General features: G+C 41.6%; 1 protein-coding gene across 4 annotated transcripts in view; it reads left to right on the top strand.

Annotated features, from left to right (window-relative positions):
* neurl1aa (neuralized E3 ubiquitin protein ligase 1Aa) overlaps nt 1-14,862 on the top strand; it is a 76,456-nt gene extending 61,594 nt beyond the window's left edge. For 2 of the 4 annotated variants that reach the window (XM_038714558.1, XM_038714561.1), the window contains exons 4-6: nt 289-1,017; nt 11,141-11,290; nt 11,657-14,862. In XM_038714558.1, coding sequence (XP_038570486.1) covers nt 289-1,017; nt 11,141-11,290; nt 11,657-11,898 — 1,121 coding nt within the window. In that variant the 3' untranslated portion in view covers nt 11,899-14,862. The remainder of the gene's footprint in view (nt 1-288; nt 1,018-11,140; nt 11,291-11,656) is intronic. The other 2 variants (XM_038714560.1, XM_038714559.1) reach the window with 2 other exon arrangements.
* The last annotated feature ends 2,512 nt before the right edge of the window (nt 14,863-17,374 follow it).

Below are 17,374 nucleotides of genomic sequence, written 5' to 3'. Positions count from 1 at the left end.
CATTTGCCGCAGCCTTGAGTAATTAGAACTACCCTACACTGCATACAACTTGAGCAACTGAAGCTAAATTGCTCTCTCTTTTTTATCATTATCGTGTTGTCACACTAGCTGCAGATTCAGCCCTTCTTAGAACTGAATGTTCGCAACTGGGATTCAGCTGACTGCAAACTTCATCGCCACAGGCGTTAGGCAAATTGCTAATCAAAGCAAAACACAGTAAGGCCACTATTAACTGCTGTTCTCTCTCCATCTCCATCCCACTTTCTCTTCTCTCCCCTCCCTTTCCAGACAGTGAGATTGTACCTCCTGACTGTCTGCGCCCACGCTCCTTCACCACAGTGCGCTCCTCCTCTCTGCGGCGTGAAGCTGACGACTCCCGCCTGTCCGTCAGCCTGTGTGACCTCAACCTGCAGCAGGATGATGGAGGCTCTGCCCACAATCACTCCCACCGCCACACCCTCCACCTGGCCTCGGCTGCCTCCTCATCCACCTGCCCAATACCCCAGAACTCCCTCAACTCCCAGCAGTCCTCTTTGCTGCCGTCTGCCCTGGAGAGCGACCTCCACTTCCACCAGCTGCGCGGCGCCCACATTAAGACACTGGACGAGCAGACGGTGGCACGATCTGAGAACGCACGGGAGGAACGCACTCTAGTTTTCACCAACCGGCCCTTGCGCACTGGAGAAACGGTCTTCATCAAAGTCACCAAGTCCAGCCCGGCACGCTCGGGCTCATTGTCCTACGGTGTGACGTCCTGTGACCCGGCGGTGCTGCGCCCCAGCGACTTGCCCTATAATCCAGAGGCTCTGGTGGACAGGAAGGAGTTTTGGGCAGTGTGTCGTGTGCCGACGCCTCTCCAAAGCAGTGACATCCTGGGCTTCTTGGTCAATCCCGAAGGGGAGGTCATCCTCAGCCACAACGGCACCAACGTGGGCATGCAGGTGTGTGTGGACAACTCCCGCCCACTCTGGATGTTCTTTGGTCTCCATGGGGCTGTGACTCAGCTGAGGATTCTCGGTAAGTAAGCAACGCATGAAGTCTCATTAGATACTAGGGGGTATAAAAAGAAAGAGCATTTAAAGGGATACTCAAGAGATTTACTCTTGCACTTCATTACAGTTGGGGATTTGTGAGAATGATCAATCTAATATGTCCAAAAGCGCCAGATCCTACAATGCTCATAATGCAACCAATAGCTTCTGTTTGCTAGATCCTCCCTGCCTGATAAACACCAACATCTTTTAAACTCCAGGTCCCCAGTTTGCCAGGCTTTCTGTTAGAGCTAGACTAAATATGACATATTGCCCAATATAAGCTTGTTGCTAATATATGGTATCTGTCTATATGAAGTCGGGTAAGTAACAAGAAACTATAGTACAGAATGGCCAAACTCGGTTTAAGTTTATCCAGAAACAGTGTCACATTTACATAGTTTTTCTACCAGAGAACAAGTTTATTTTTACTACTAAAATGTTCACAGAAAAAAAGAGAGATCCCTGTAGAAATAATGTGTTCATTTAAAAAAAAAAAAAAAAGACTATCAGTCAATATATTGTTTTGTTTGATTGTTATGATTTGACATCCGGTACGGTTCAGGCTTTACGTTCTGTCGCAGGAGCGATGACATTATACATCTGTTCTCACAGGCTAAGTGTGAACTGAAAACTTACTCGTACTAAAGCTGTTTTCAGAATGGCAATAGCACTACATCAGTATGTCAGGTGAAAGACTGAATAGTCTCAGAAATTCATAACGACAAATGTCTGACACAGATTAAGTACACTGGAATATCGGAAATGTTGGACATAGCAAGCACCTTCATATGACCATCTTACTTTGCAACTGTTGTGTAATTCACTAAAACTTAGCTCATATTGAATGAAGTGTTGACGTTATTTTGTCTACCTCCTGGAAGTGTCCTAAGTGGAGTAATGAGCACCCTTTGTTCTTTGACCACATGCTTTATCTTGTGGGATAATTTAGGCCAGTGATGCGTCCCGGGTCAGAAACTTACAGATCGGGATATTGATCTTCATTTGGCTGGGCACACAACTGGTGAGGCCATGCTTAATTCACTTACTCCATGCGGTTGAAATCTATTTGTGCACAGTGTTGATAGCTCTGACAGTTCGCCAATGGAGGCAAACCACATCTCCTCGTTTGGAAATTACAGCTATGGTCGTGACCAGCACGAAAGGGTCAAGAGTTAGGGAGAGCACTTTGTCACTTTATTTGTCACAATATTTACGGCAGATGTCTTGAGACAGGAAGCTTCTATACACATTCATAGGATTAGCGAGAAAAGTAGATGCTCTGTCACGACCTTGGAAGATGAAAAACAGGAAGCACAGCAGGGATGACAAGATGTCTCAGCGGGGTAGATACTTTGCCTGCCAGTGGTGGGGGACACCTGAGGTTTGTTTACCCTTTCTAAACGCTGATAATGACAGGGGGAGCAGGAAAGGTGTGTGGCAGTTCTGGACCGACACTTCATTTCACCCTGCCAAGCATATTCCCCTCCCATGATGTGCGTGGGGAGGTATGGGGGGGGGGGTATGAAAAGTGGAAGACAGCTCTGCAACAGGCTATCTTTATGAATGACATTCTGAATGATATTTGTTCCCACATCCGCCAAAGAAAATCGACAAAATCCTATTTAAACAATAGCAGCACACACATTTACACCCATTCTTAAAATCATCATTTTGAACAGAAGGCCATTATTGCATATAATCACCCAGTGAGAGTAAAGAGTTGACAGCCTTTGTCAGCTGTATAATGCAAACTGGCACATGCAGCAGTGGATAATGTCTTCTATTAATGCAGCTCTAAAGAGGCACAACAACAAAAACCAGCACCGGCCTTTCAAAGTGGTTGTCTGTGGAGGAAGAGGCATCTGCAAATGCATCCTGCTTTTCTTTTCTGACAGGAGCGGAAAAGGAAGCAAAGGTTAAAAGAGGTTAGAGGGAGCAACCTTAGCTTTAACTGGACATGCAAGAGAGCCTGTCTATACGGCTTAAACCTTTCACTCCTCAACAGATAATGTTAGAAGATTTTAAACTTGGTTCTTTGTATGTTACACATGGGGAATCTCTTTATTCACTATAGTCTGTTAGGTTTACCCACTTAACATCAAGCCAAGTAACAATGACAGTTATGTCAGTACAAATCACAGTGAGTTTCAATAGTATATGTTGAGGGAGAATATCAGTGATCAATTCAGCGAATACCAAAATATCAGAAATTCAGCTTTTAAGGACTTTATGTCCCTCTTTACCTTGAATAAAACAAACCTTACCTTCTCTTGCATTTAAAAAAAGAACAATGTTTTGATGGCACAGTAAGGGCTTTTGCTAGATCCTGTGTCATTTGTCAGAGAGATTGCCTACTTTACTGTTACATTACACTTTGACTTGGCAACTGGGCATTACAGACCACCTGGCTTGTGCATTTAATCATTTACTGAAACCAGAGCGCCTTGGCAGCACAACAAAACAGGAATAGCAGAACAATGAAACCGGTATGAGGAACATCTCCTTATCAGAGCAAAACTTGGAATTCCCACTGAGGTGTGAATCATCTTTACTTTCCGGCTGCTTCGAATTTAGAAAGCATCTCTTATCTCGCTCTTGCAACTCTTGATCCATTGCTTTGTGTTGACCGTAGAGCAATTTAGCTTTCAGTGATGCTGAATTCAAGCTGTGCCTTCTACAGTGGGCTCCTGCTCTTTAGAATGGCAAGATAGAGCAGTCATCACAAAGGCCTCTCACTTCAAACAAAGCATGAGGTAATGGACTTTTCTATTAGGAACAGGCATACTCAAACAGATACATCAGGATAGCTCAGGCCAAGAGTCCCTGGACAAGATAATGATGTGGATGAAATTGATGCTCTATTAGGTCTATTAGTAATGGCAGTTAATACGGATTTTATCATATTATATTAGGAATCTATATCAGGAAATGTATTCTGTACAATAGATATACTTCAATATGTGTCTTAGTATCAGAATATCTATGTGTAACAATTCGTTCGCCTGCCCTTCGGGCCTGTGGGTAATAAGCGTCTACAAGTTCTTCTTCAATAATCTTCTTTAATCGACACCAAGATCCCAGACGGTACACACATGAGCTGCGTTTTGACCAAAGGAACTACACCCCAGAACTAGGAACCTTTGGAGGAACTCACTGTTTTTCCACCGGAGGGACCAGGGTCTAAATGTAGTTCTGGGGTCTACATCTTACCCCCTAAAAAGTCCCTGCTCAGGGGGTAGTACTTTCCGAAAGTACCGGGTACTTTGGGGGGGCGGGGCTTGCCTTGCAGTGAAATTCTGAATGGGCGAGTAGAGGCTTCTGGCTTTAACTGGAGAATGTCTGCCGTTTTTCTACGACTGCTCCTCTCTTTTCCACCATTGTTTGCAAACCAATAAATCACAGTCAAATAGCCACACAAGTCTCGCCGATGTCCGCCTGAGATCGTATGTTGGCATTAAATATATTGGAAATAGCAGCCAGCGTGCAGCAGTGTGTTTACGCTAAATACTGGGTCCTAAGTTGTTGTCAGGAGGTTTTTACACAGAGCCGAAGTCGGTCTCCTCTCCAAAACAAGCGGAACAGCTGATTACAGCAGGTAATGAAGCTCGTTAAACATCACGTTCCTCCGACGCTCAGGCGACACAAAAGTGAGTTCTGCAGCTGATCTGCGGCCTTTGTCTGCTGGAAATGTTTTAATAACCTTCCAAACTGTCGCAATTTTATGTTTGTGTTGCTTTCTCTGTGCTGGAGTTATTTTAAGAACGTTATGGCTTTATCCAGTTTATTAAATGTGTAACGGACTTTATCGTGCGTCTCTTCATCACACTCCCACACAAAAAAGCTGCTTTAATGGTCAAGCAGTTCTATAGTTTTTCATTATATTCCAGTCAAATCTGATGTTCATTTATAAATGTTGCTCATGGATAGTGGTTACAAATAATGATGCCTGTGCATCGCTGTGTACAGCCAGGCCTACAGCCAACGTCAGCTGGTTACTTTGCCTAACAGTTCGCAGGTCTTTAGACCACGGTGGAAACGAACACAACAGAGGGCTGAAGGAACCTTTTAGTTCCTTGAAAATAGACCTGGGGACTTAAAAGTTCCTGGTACCTTTGGTCAGAAGTGCCTATGTCTCCCCCTGGAAACATGCAGGTGGGAACCAAAATAATCTGAATTAACAAATGATAAGGAAACAATTTCTGTGTACCAATAAACTTAATTCTGCAAGTCCAAATAATTTTATATTACTGCTACTGTACAATAAATCCTATCACCTTATACTGCAAAGTTTCATAAGCAACATAAATTATTATCAGAAATTAAGTAACCAAAATCTATAATGTAACTAAGTAACTAAGGTTACATATGTAAGAATACATTTTGTATATCAGTTTACCCTGATCACCCTGTTGTGGATGCATTTCCTTCCTCATAATTATACAGTTTTTGAACATTTTACATCCTGCATTGTTTACAATGCGTTTGTTAGCTTGTAGTCTTCTGAGAAATCTACTAAAGCAGCGGAGAAAAACTGTAATAACCTTAACTAATTACTCCACAAAGTGGATCTGGGATTAGTTTGGGGTTGTGAACTGCAATAAAGGTTTTGCCATGTTGTTAGCACTTGGCACTGTCCTTTGGGCTATAATGAATGTGTAAAGAAAAACATTCACAGCGATCCATGCAACTTTAATATTTCACTCTAAACCAAAAGTGTTGGTCTGACAGACTGACTGAATGACCAGCTGGTGCCCTCCCTAAAGCCACACCAGTAGCATGGCCAAAATATATGTGGGTGGATTAATCTGATATACATAAAAACTGACAGTCTGTGTTCTCAATGCTCTCCATGCCAAGACATGTCACCCTCAGTTTTACCCACTGGGATACACTAACTTAAAGAATTGCATTCACCACATTTCTTTCCTCCATTTTACACGTACATCATCTCATACATCTCTTATTAGTGTATCAAAAAATAAGCTGAAAAACAAACCAGCTGACAGTTGAACTTCAACAGAGAGAGAGATATTGAAGGGACCTTGTGGCGTGGAAATAGGACACCCATGCAGTGACCCACTTTGCATGAATTATAGATTCCATTAAAATGTCAGCATGCTCATGCTCAAGTCTCACCACCCACATCCTCATACACTGCAGCTGCCACGCTTCTCTCCTCTCAACTTCTGTCATCCTCGCTGGTGTCGTCTTCTCTCCTCTTCTCTTTACTTATCTTCTTTCCTCTTCTGCACTTTTTTCCTCATCATTTTTGTGGTGCCTTCACACCTCTTTCTTTCTAACCCCCCAATTATCACACATGCATGCCTGCTGCAGTGTCTGACACACACACAGAGTACTAGTATTATTACTTAATTATTGAATGATATGATTATTGATTATGATTATTTTGTTGCATGTTGGCTGAGAGTTTGTTTTGCACTCCTGCAAAATGGTGGCAGCCTTTATAGAAGAGACTTTCACACCTCGGTTGTGGAATTTTGTTTATAATGTTGCTTTTTCTATTATTTGTTATTTGTGCAGTGGTTTGTGAGGGGTTGGCATTTCATGCTGCGGCAGGCTAAGCAAAGGACACAATTCAGGATGAAAGAATGAGAAACAAGTTGCACCCAATTATCATTTTTAATTTCATAGGCATTTTCTAAAACTTTAAAAGCAGCTTTTTTTTTTTAAAGCAGATCCTTTTTTGCTCTCTCTCTCTGTCTAGGCATACGGCATGCATGCATACATGTGTTGACACATATGAATAGAAGCACATCTACGCTTCTCACTACACCTGATAAAGCGATAAACTACTCTGTGTAGAGGACTATGTGTTCTCCCTCCAAAACAGCACTTTTGTCTCTTAAGGTAAAGTCTCCAGCGAAGACGAAAAGAGGCTATTAACATTTTCTGCAGCAAGGTAAACCATGACCTTAAACTACTACCTTCTGAACAGCTTTCCTCTCATCCAATCTAAACACACACAAATGAGCTGAGCATAAGTGCACGTTTGTCCCAATAGTGCCCTTAGAACAAGAGATTCTCTGCAATTAAATTAATGGCCACCAATTTTGAAACTGTTTGTGTTTGAGGATAACATTTCACCAAAAAAAATGTTCATGTAAACTATTTGCAAGGGTCCTTTTCCTCTTATCCTTTATTTCTGTGTTGCTTTGTTTCTATTTATTGCTTTTTCAGTCCATAAACAGGCCTGGAGATTTCTATTCCCTCCCCTTAGGTTGTATTGTAGAAAGAAATCTGTGAATCACTGAAGGCTGTCAAGGGTGATCCTCATACACGAAAACACACACTAATCCCCCAACCCTCAGCCTCCACTGTCGTCCTCTGCAACCCTCATCCCCAGCCTCACCCACCTCCCTCGTCACATACTTTGCATTCCGCCCATGCTTGCAGAAGGAAGAGGCTCTCTCCATAGATGTACTCGCATGTGCTAAAGATGGGCGGATAAACGGATGGAAGGACGATTAGATGGACGGATGGGTGGATGGAAGTAGATGGCAGTAGAGATGTGGCCACAGAGAGGCAGCCTGCCTCTCACAGCTGTTCACTCAGGTCCGTTTAATCTAGTGGTGAACAGGGGGGATCAGGGCTAGGCACCACGGATCCTGCCTCAGCTGCCCTGGGTGGGAGGTGCCTGCCTGCCAGGGGGATTAAGAGGGAGAGATGGGCGAGAGGGAGGGAGGGGAGGGACGTGCAGAGAAAGAGGATTTAGTTCCACAGGGGAACCACTCATGCTACAGGGCTGCAGCGTGATCAGGCTCGAGTAATCTGATGAAAGGTGAAACATGATGAGTGCAGTAGCACCTTGTAGGGGTGGCATGGTGACTTTACTGATCAACACTCACAAGCATGATGCTTTGATTCTGAGCCTTTCTACACATATATAGTCTACATTTTTTACATGTAACTTCTAGGGGTATTCTCTGGCTGCTTTGAGTTCCTTTTACAGTGCATGTTTTAAGGACAAGACCAAGTGTTTATCAGGCCACTTAAAGTTTGAAACCTAATTTCCGTCAGTGGAAGGTGGGGGCTGTGTCCAACCATTTTTGTAGCATTTTTTTCATTTGAAGTTCTCTCTCAAGCTCCTTTTTCCTTCTTCACTTCACTGCTTTTGTCACTTTTTGTGATGACTCAAACACTATGAATGCCTTTAAGGAGGGACTGTAAAAACATGTCTCACCCTTCTCTATGACGGCAGAGTTTTTTGCCCAGCGTCAGAGAGTGGCTGTTCAAAATAGCTTTAAAATGTTTAGACGCATCCTAAAACCTAGTTTGTTTCAAGCAAACTGAAGCCTTTATCTTTTCTTGTTTATAGCATAGCTTGCCCATATGCAGTGCCTAGGTCCATATAGACACACCGAGATAACACGGGACAAAAACCTTAAAAGTCTCAAATTTATCAAGAGGAACACAACATGCAGTAAAAACAAGAGAAAAGTGATAATGAGACTAAATCAGACAACTACTTTGGTGCAGTGTTAATTTACAGCCAGGCAATTTATTTCAGAAGCATTTTTTGTTATTTGTTGAAATTCTCTTTACATCACGACAGCAATGAAAAATTAAATAACCTGTTATCTGTGGCAATTTGGATAATTTCAAACTCTAGCTGGATTTTCTCCAACACTGCCTGCCCCAGCTTTACCTGATACATCCAATGGATGGAGCAACAAAAGTAAAACTTTTAATTGGTTATAATGCACTGGGGTTTTCCTTTGAGCTGGGCCAACATATTTCAGGTTTACCTTAGAAAATAAAATTCAATACGATGCATAAACAGAGTTTGGTCTTCACAAGTAGCCAGGATAGTTTGGAATGCATTTTGGATGCCAGGCAGATTAGAGACAAAACGTTGTGGGTTTGCTTGCGATGAAGTAGCAGTCCATCAGCGGTGTATCCCTGCCTTACGCCAGGACGTGCTTATGTTTGTGGCCTGCCTTGTATCTATAAATAGACATTGGGTTACAGCATCTCACACATACTGAGTGGATAAGGAGCGTGATTCTGCCTGGGGCGTCCCTGCTAAAAATGTTTACCTGTTACATCATGCAACACGCTGTACATACATTACAGATTATACACAGTTCAACAGGGTAACCCCCCCCACCCCCAGCAATGCCAAATCAAATAGCTCCTAATTGAACTCACACTGAGGTGTTTCAGCAACGGTGCGTTTAGCCTGCCCTACGTTGTTGACATGTTGTTAATTTGTCCTTTCTTGTGCTTCAACTACAGATAACATCTCTCTGTGAGCATTTTGTTAACTTGTTCAGATTTTGTTGATTTGTCCTTGATTTTTGTGCTTCTACTACGGTTTAGTAGGCTACGTACTTAAATTGTTTATTTTCTTTTGTCTGTTTTAGCTCCGTTTATTGTTGATATATGACCGGGAGTCTGCACAGGGTGTTTTATTTTGAAAATCGACCAGATTCTCTATGCCATTCTGTGTCTGACTTCCTGCTCGCTTCATCTGCTCTGTGCTGCTTGATGCGGCTTCCGTCAAAAATAGACTGGCAGATAGTGTTGTAGTACTCGAGACCGGTCTTCTTGATGGTCTTGGTGTCGTCTTGGACCACATTTGTACTCGGTCTTGTCTCGGTCTCGGACATTGAGGACTCGGGATTTTATTTCAAGACCAGTCAAGACCATAACTTTGGGAATAAATTGCCTTTGCATTGTCTGATTTATTTGTTAACATCCTAACTTTGATTGGATGGAAAATATATTGCTTTGAATACAACCAGTAACCCTAATTAAACATGTGTTGTTCCCGTTAACGACTGTCACCTCTCCCCACGACTACAACACTACTGGCAGTGAATATTGAACTTCAGCTAAACTTTTTTAAAAAACAAAGCAAATCGAATCGTAATCGCAATATCTGGCAGAAAAATTGCAATTTGATTTTTTTTTTGCTCTGCCCTACTCCTACTATAGATGCATAAGCAACAGTGACATGATGCCACACCAACTGTGACCAAATCACTGACACTTTTTATGACTTGCCAGTTATGGGACAGTTTCTCTCTATTCCAATGACCCGTTATTGGCTTGGCCCTGAAGTGCCCTGAGCATCAGTTGGATTGATCAGATTGCTGGTGCAGATGGCAGCACAGAGAAGCAGCCTGCCAGACTGCTGGGACATTCATTCGTGTGGGGCTGTCATGATGATGTTACTGGTCAGTGTCGACGGTGACTCTGCCACACCGGATGACTATGGTTTTACTTTATTTCCTGTCAGCGGTCCAGGAGAATAGACACACCATGACCTGTTCCTCAGTAAGTTTCACCACAGTGGAGTGGTGTTTTCTGAAATAGGATGGTAAAATATCAAAATGTGCGCACAGCAGCTTATTTCTGATGCAGTTGTTGGTCTGCTATTTTTTGGTAGGAAGGTAGTGTACACTGGGTTTATTATTGTTTCTCTGTCTGTTTCATCTGGATACAATACAAAAAGCACTAAATTAGTTTACACCAAAACAATTAGCTAAAAGAGACTAAAAAGCACATTAGAGCTGCAGATTCTAGTAATATTTATCACTATAAGCAACCACTTGCACATTACACAGACATTGGATCCATTGTTAATGTATAAAAATTGATTAGTGGAGCTTTAAAGTCACATGTTCAACTGGTTATGTTAAGGAATTTGAATCCAGTCTCGTCAGTCATACGAAAGCCTGACGTGTCTTTTCTGGCATCACTGGCATTTCAACATGTGTTTCCTAAACTTGTTCATGGAATTCCCATTTGTTCCCCCGACCGACATGTAAAGATAGGACGTGGAAGAATGTAGGACCTCTACGCTGTTTTGAAATAGAAAGGAAAGTAGGGAGAAGTTCTTCCCTTCAGTGATGAATTTGCGCGCACTTCTAAAATGACTGACTCACAAATTGGAGCGCTCTCTCTGCGCACTCATGACGATAAATGTAATGCCTGGATACCTGGGAAAAAATGTTAACCCGGCACTTAATTGTTTGTACTATTGTGGATCAAAAATTATGATATTGCTATTGCAAGTGGTTACTGAAGTAAGTTGAGTAGTTCAGTAAAACTAATTCCCTGCCTTTATCTGCTCCGACTAGGTTCCACTCATCTCGGGGATCCGCGGGCCACATCGAACCCCAGCTCGCCCTCCTCCTCTCCGCATACCCCCAGTGCCCTGGGCAGTGGCAGCTCTGATCCGGTGCTGAACGGAGGCCTGTGCTCAGCCGCTTACTGCAGCTCAGCGGGGGGTAGGTACACCCAGATAGGGAGCTACTGCCGCAGAAGCAGAGAATCAATCACCCCACAGGGGACTGGGTGGAAGCCATAATGGGACACTGAGCAGATGTCCTCCTGTAGTAGTTGAAAACAATGGCCAGAGCTTCATTGTCCCACCGCTGCAGTAGAAAAATGTTCGGCACGTGCTGTCATGTCATATAGCACTGTTACACAAAGAGGCCCGATGCAGTGTCTTTTATTCTGTCACTTAGTTTCACTTTATTCATTCAGCTTGATGTCGTTTAAGTTCAAGTATATATTGTCAAGTTTGAATTTATTTGGCTACTGTACTTTTCCCATGTTTCCTAATTTAACATTTGGTTTCCATTTCACCACAGGAACAACCCAAAATTCACCAGTCAGCCTCCCCAAGTCACCTACGTTCCCATCAGGCCGCGGGCCTTGGTCCGACGAGTGTTCGATCTGTTATGAGAACACGGTGGACACGGTCATCTATGCCTGCGGACACATGTGTCTGTGCTACACATGCGGCCTCAAACTCAAGAAGATGTCCAACGCCTGCTGTCCCATCTGCAGAAGGCAGATCAAAGACATTATCAAGACCTACCGGAGCACGTAAGGGGACGGACGCCCTCGGTAAGAACGGCAAAATCCCAGAGTCAGGGAAAGAAATGTCTAAGTTCAGGGAATATGAACTCTGGTACTTTAATTTTGGTATATTCACACATTTATCGTTGGTTGGTTCTTTCACATGGCCTTCACTGGGAAGGTCTCTTTCATTTTAGAGTCGCTGTCACAGCCTCCCTGCAGAGGCAGCACTTGAAGTGACAGGGGGATCCACGGAGAACTTTATTCTTACCAGAAGTGTTCGATCTCTCCTGGAATCCTGGAAAACTTTGAAGGAGAGGGGAAAAACTGAACCAGTTCCAAAAGTCTTTCATTTGTTGAGCCATGTCATAAGATTTAGGGACTGGGGCTGATTGTCTTGATAATAGTTCTCTTCCATGATGACTAAAGCTCTGAAATATGCTTTCAACCCGATGCATATTTCTGACTCAGTAAGAATGAACACCCTCAGCAGGTAATCATCTCAGTATGTCACAACTTTTGTCTGTGTGTTACTGATCATTAGAAAGGAGAAGTCATCCTGGCAGCGCCATGACAAAGTGATTTCTGTAATTATCGTGGTGATTATCAGTGAGTGATGTGCTTAGAGATGAAAGGCGGTGCTGAGTGTATTAAGTAGGATTGTAACACCTCTTGTACTCATATAATCTAATGTACCTTTATGGTAGTTCTATTGCAAATGTCAGTGGTAACTATATTGTTGTGCTAGCTAGCTGCTTGCTCTGCAGTGTGGTATATTGCACTGAAATCAGCATCGTCCTCTCAGAAATGCCCCGTTACTAGCAGAGAGGATAAAGACATTCATGAGTTCAAACTATCTAAAAACCTGCGTCCAGCAGACTCAGCAGCTCTGAATCTATGAAGGAATCAGGAAGTGGAGTGTGTGTGTGTGGGGGGGGGGGGATCAGTAATTTGGATTCTCCTCAGGGCAAGAAGTCTTTTTTTTAAGAAGATGTGAACTATTTTCCCAAACTCTACCTACAACCATGCCTGAATACACTGTGAGTGCTCATGACAAATTGACAGGTCCTCTAAAACAGTTCCCATAACAACACGTAAAGTCAAAGGATTGTTGCCATGGTATCAAAAGCCAGCACAGCCTCCTGCCTTAACCCACAGAGGGTTCATTTGTTACATGCGGATGTATCGTATGCTGTGTTTTCTGCCGTTCTCCAAAACCCCAATGACAAATTACCAAATAATGCTGTTGTGTGGCACAAACACAAACTGTCACAAAACGTTCACTCAGAGGGGGGAAAAAAAGCACACAAATTTAAAGTTATTTTTGTAACATAAATCCATAACAATTCCAATATTTAACTATTACATTGTGTAATAACCCTTGTGACAGGCCTTTCACCAGCAACAAAGATCCTTTACAGAATCAGTTTAGGGGCAGGGTAATAAAAAGCTCATATTTTGAATATTTGTATGACTTCTATCCCCTAATTTCATTATAAACAGAAATTTCACCTGTAAATACAACAACTCAGCAGTAAGCCATAGCTTATTATAGGACATCACTCGAAGCTGAGAGGCTGTTTTTTTCATTTTGTAGATCAATAAATGGGGCTCAAACCTATGCTGCTATGGTATTTGCCAGTTGTCTTCTCTGGGCAAATGCTGACATTGATGTTTTACACATCCCTCCTCCCACATTACAGTTTGATTACGCTACAGCTTGAAGTGTTAATTCACATTTGAATGTTAACTTATGTACTTAGAGAGAAACAGTTTTTATCAGTGTGCTTGAATTGGAAAAAAAAAAAAAAAAAAAAGGAAAAAAGTGTTTCTGTTTTGTTTTTTGAAGTTAGTTTTGATTGATACTCATGATTCTAAGATTTGTTTTCTTGTTTATCCAAAACCATGAGAAATGTATTCTTGTTTTTTTAATAGTGAGAATATAGAGGGTTTCTTGTACCTTGCAGCAATAACAGATATTGCAGTTCACAATCAAAAGCTCATTGCTTTGGGGTGCAAGATGTAAACTCGGTTTTATTACAATCCATGACTTTCAGATGTTCTTTTTGTAATTTATCTTGTGCCCTTGTTAGGGAGCCCTACTACCCGTTCTGTATTTATATCTCTCATCATTATATAGTGTGAAAACCATCACTGGATGGAAATGATAAACGTCACTTTATAAAGCTACTGATTGTAATCTTATAAATGTTTTGGCCAGCGTTGCTCTGAGACTCTGGCATGTTTCATTTTGTGCAGATACTCCGACCAAATTGAAAAATCTTTGATATTTTTATTTTTTTAATACATTGTATAAATGCAATTCCCTTGGTACAAAATCCAGTACTCTGTTTGGGCTTTTTTAAGATTTACATCCATCAGTTTTGGACTACATTAATTAATAAAAACAACTTTCATGAATTCATACTAAAACAAATAAATACAATTTTGGCTGTAATCTGTAAATTATTTTGCACACACACTTTAATGAAAGGATGTAATGCCATTATTTTATTTTACTTCTTGCATCCAGAATACTCCACAGGCTCCTTGAATGTTACTGATCCTGTAATGTATATTTATTTGTCCATCACAGGTGTGTGGACTATTTCCTCCAAACTTGCTTTTCTTGTGTTTGTTTTCTTCTACTTCTACCGATATGACTCCTGTGTCTCCAGCCAGTCGCACAGCAGCGCATTTAGAGATTCTTTCTGTATATCTTAGTACTTTTTGTCACGCATGCATTATGTGTTCACTCTGCGTGAACATCGGGACCAACAGTACACAAGCATCAGGGTGGAACACTGTTTTGTGTTTATGTAGACGGGAAATCACTGGCTAGGAATACTATACAGATGGCCATTGTTGGGACACAGCGGCTGAAGTACTTTGCAAAACTGTATTTTCTTTCTTTTTCATTTGAAACAAGTTTTTGTGAGCTCTCTTCAGTGCGAGTCGGATGATTGTGGTAAATAAACTTTCCAGATGTGTTTGAGCAAAAATGGTTTGTTTCATAATTGAAATGACATTGACACATATGTGACAATATTTTCTTTCATGGAGTGAGAATATAATACATTTTCAGGAATAAGAGACAACCATATTTGAAGGCTGTGTACCTTAAAAGCGGCTGTAGTTTTTTATGAAATTACTTATCAATTAATCACTTTTTTATTGCCTATTGGTGAACGGGTTGTAACCGCACATAAAAATGAACCACACGCCTGCTTTTTCGGGCGCTTGGAACTGCCATTAATCTGTGTCCGTGAAGGAATCGGGTCAGATTTTCTGCATGCACGCTCACGAGTCTCATGCCTACTGATAATAAACTATTTACTGTACACAGCGACAACACCCCAGCTGACAAAATGAAGTCAGCACAAACGCCCAGCTCCCAACACAACATAGACTCCAACACAAACTCCACGTAAGGATTAAAAAAAAACAACTTATGTGCTGGAGCCTGTCAGGTCAAACAAGAATCTGGCGAAAAAAATGGGTTAACGTCAGAAAGGCATTTGAGTTATGGACAGACCTCCGCTTTGTTTTGGATATAAAAACCGACCCAGAGTTGGCTTTCATCCTGTTGGACAGGTAAACTAACATTACTGCAAAACATGAAATATAGTGGTGGGGTTTTTGTTGGCTCAAGTTAGATAACCAGTTGCTAAAGTTATCCATTGCGAAATACTAAAGCTGTAACATTATGGCTTGCCACATTACTTCACCAGCTACTGCTGGTGTTATATCAAAGTTTTGATTTTAGCCTGCAAGAAATGATGTAAACAAAGCAAATGGGGAGTGATTTGTTAGCCTATTGTGATGCAAGGCAGCTAAATTAGCATGGATCTTGACCTTGTTTGCTTTGTAACGTTAAATTTAGATTTATTGTTATTTTACCAATGTTTTTGCCGATGCCAAGTGGTCATTCATTCATTCGAGAATGTGGAGGAGCAAGCATTTGGAAAGGTAGTGGTGCAATCTGAAACCTTACCACTAGAGGCTACTGAAAACTACACATGGTGCTTTCAAAGCTTCATTACCCATCTTTTCGGCCCCTTGGGGGCAATGCAACAAGCAATGGACAAAACACAATTATCACCTTATAAAGTTGTTAGGCAAACTTGTAAGCAACAGCTGCTTATTATTATCATCTCACTGCATAACAAGCTGAGATATATTTTATGACTTAATCAAATACATTTTGTAAATCTTAAGGCATTTTTCGCAGTGCCAACACTGACAAATTATCACTATATAAAGATGGTGCAAGCATGTTACCAAACAGTCGTCATTTACACATCCAAGGAACACTCCGGCAACATTAGCACTACTGCTGGAAATAAAGAGGATGAGAGCAGAAAGTAGTTTGAACCATACATTAAAATTGCAGGCCGGAAAAAGGACCAGATTTGGTTGACCAGTACCTGTGGGTTTGTCACTATGAGTAACACCTTTCACAATATACATGGTCATGTGACCCATTGGAAACAGCAGCTTTAACTCAAAGTACTGAAAGTATTTGTTTTCGTCTCACCACCACTGCAGCTTGTGCAATGACTCATTGCAAAGTGCCCGTCACACGTGCTCATTACGTGCCGCTATACTTAACAAGGTCCAGCTGAAGCCTCACCTAATCAAGTCATCTGTAAATCGCCTCACTGCAAGAAAAAACCCGTTTTACACAGGTTGCCGTGCCTTCTAGAATACCTCAAATGTAGAGATGTCCTGGATTGCAACATCTGGATATATAAACCCCTGTCTCACAATGGACAGTAGCTCTGTTAAGACCCTTCTGCAGGAATGATTAACATGCTAAAGCTGCAGATTCATAAATGCTCATTGGCTCTGTGCAGCAGAGGTTTCACATGAGTCACTGAAGGCCTGCTTTTCATTTCTCACTTTACTTTCCATTACAGAGTAGATTGAAAATAGAAATTTCATTGCAAGTGTTGAAAAAGCAGCATTTCTTTCTTCAATCTCATATCATACATAAATAGATTTGGAGTGTCTGCATTAGTACTTTAAACATAAATATAAAGATATTATCAGATAAGTACAGCATGGCTTGGCCAACTACTGTAGCCAACAGACCGTTCCTTGTAGTTTTTAACAGCTGATAAGTCAAATCTCTATTTTCCACAATTTGTCATATTTGTGTTTGCATTTCTAATTTTGTGTTTGCAAATAATATTATTTCAGTCAGGACCACTTTAGTTACAGAAACTTATCGATCTGCAGTAGTTATATTTGGCGTTATGGCTCTGTTCAGCAGCAGCAGAGATTGTACTAATGCTATGCCGGATTTAGGTTTACAAAACAATCACCATATTTAAGGACTGCTTACTAGGTTTTTATGAAGCTCTTGACTATCACATGACCTTCACCAACTGTAAATGCTGCTGGCTTGGCCAGGCCTCCTTTGTAACAAATCGTTGATCTCAGCGGGTCTTACCTGGTCAAATATGGGTTAAATTAAAAACATTAAAAAAAAACATTTGACAGAC

This window comes from Micropterus salmoides, unplaced genomic scaffold (genome assembly GCF_014851395.1).
Source record: "Micropterus salmoides isolate LMB-PRFRI ecotype aquatic unplaced genomic scaffold, ASM1485139v1 Ms_hic_scaffold_12, whole genome shotgun sequence".
Lineage (NCBI taxonomy): Eukaryota > Metazoa > Chordata > Actinopteri > Centrarchiformes > Centrarchidae > Micropterus > Micropterus salmoides.
The sequence above is the reverse complement of the archived record's forward strand: the minus strand, read 5'-3'. Positions and strand labels throughout refer to the sequence as shown.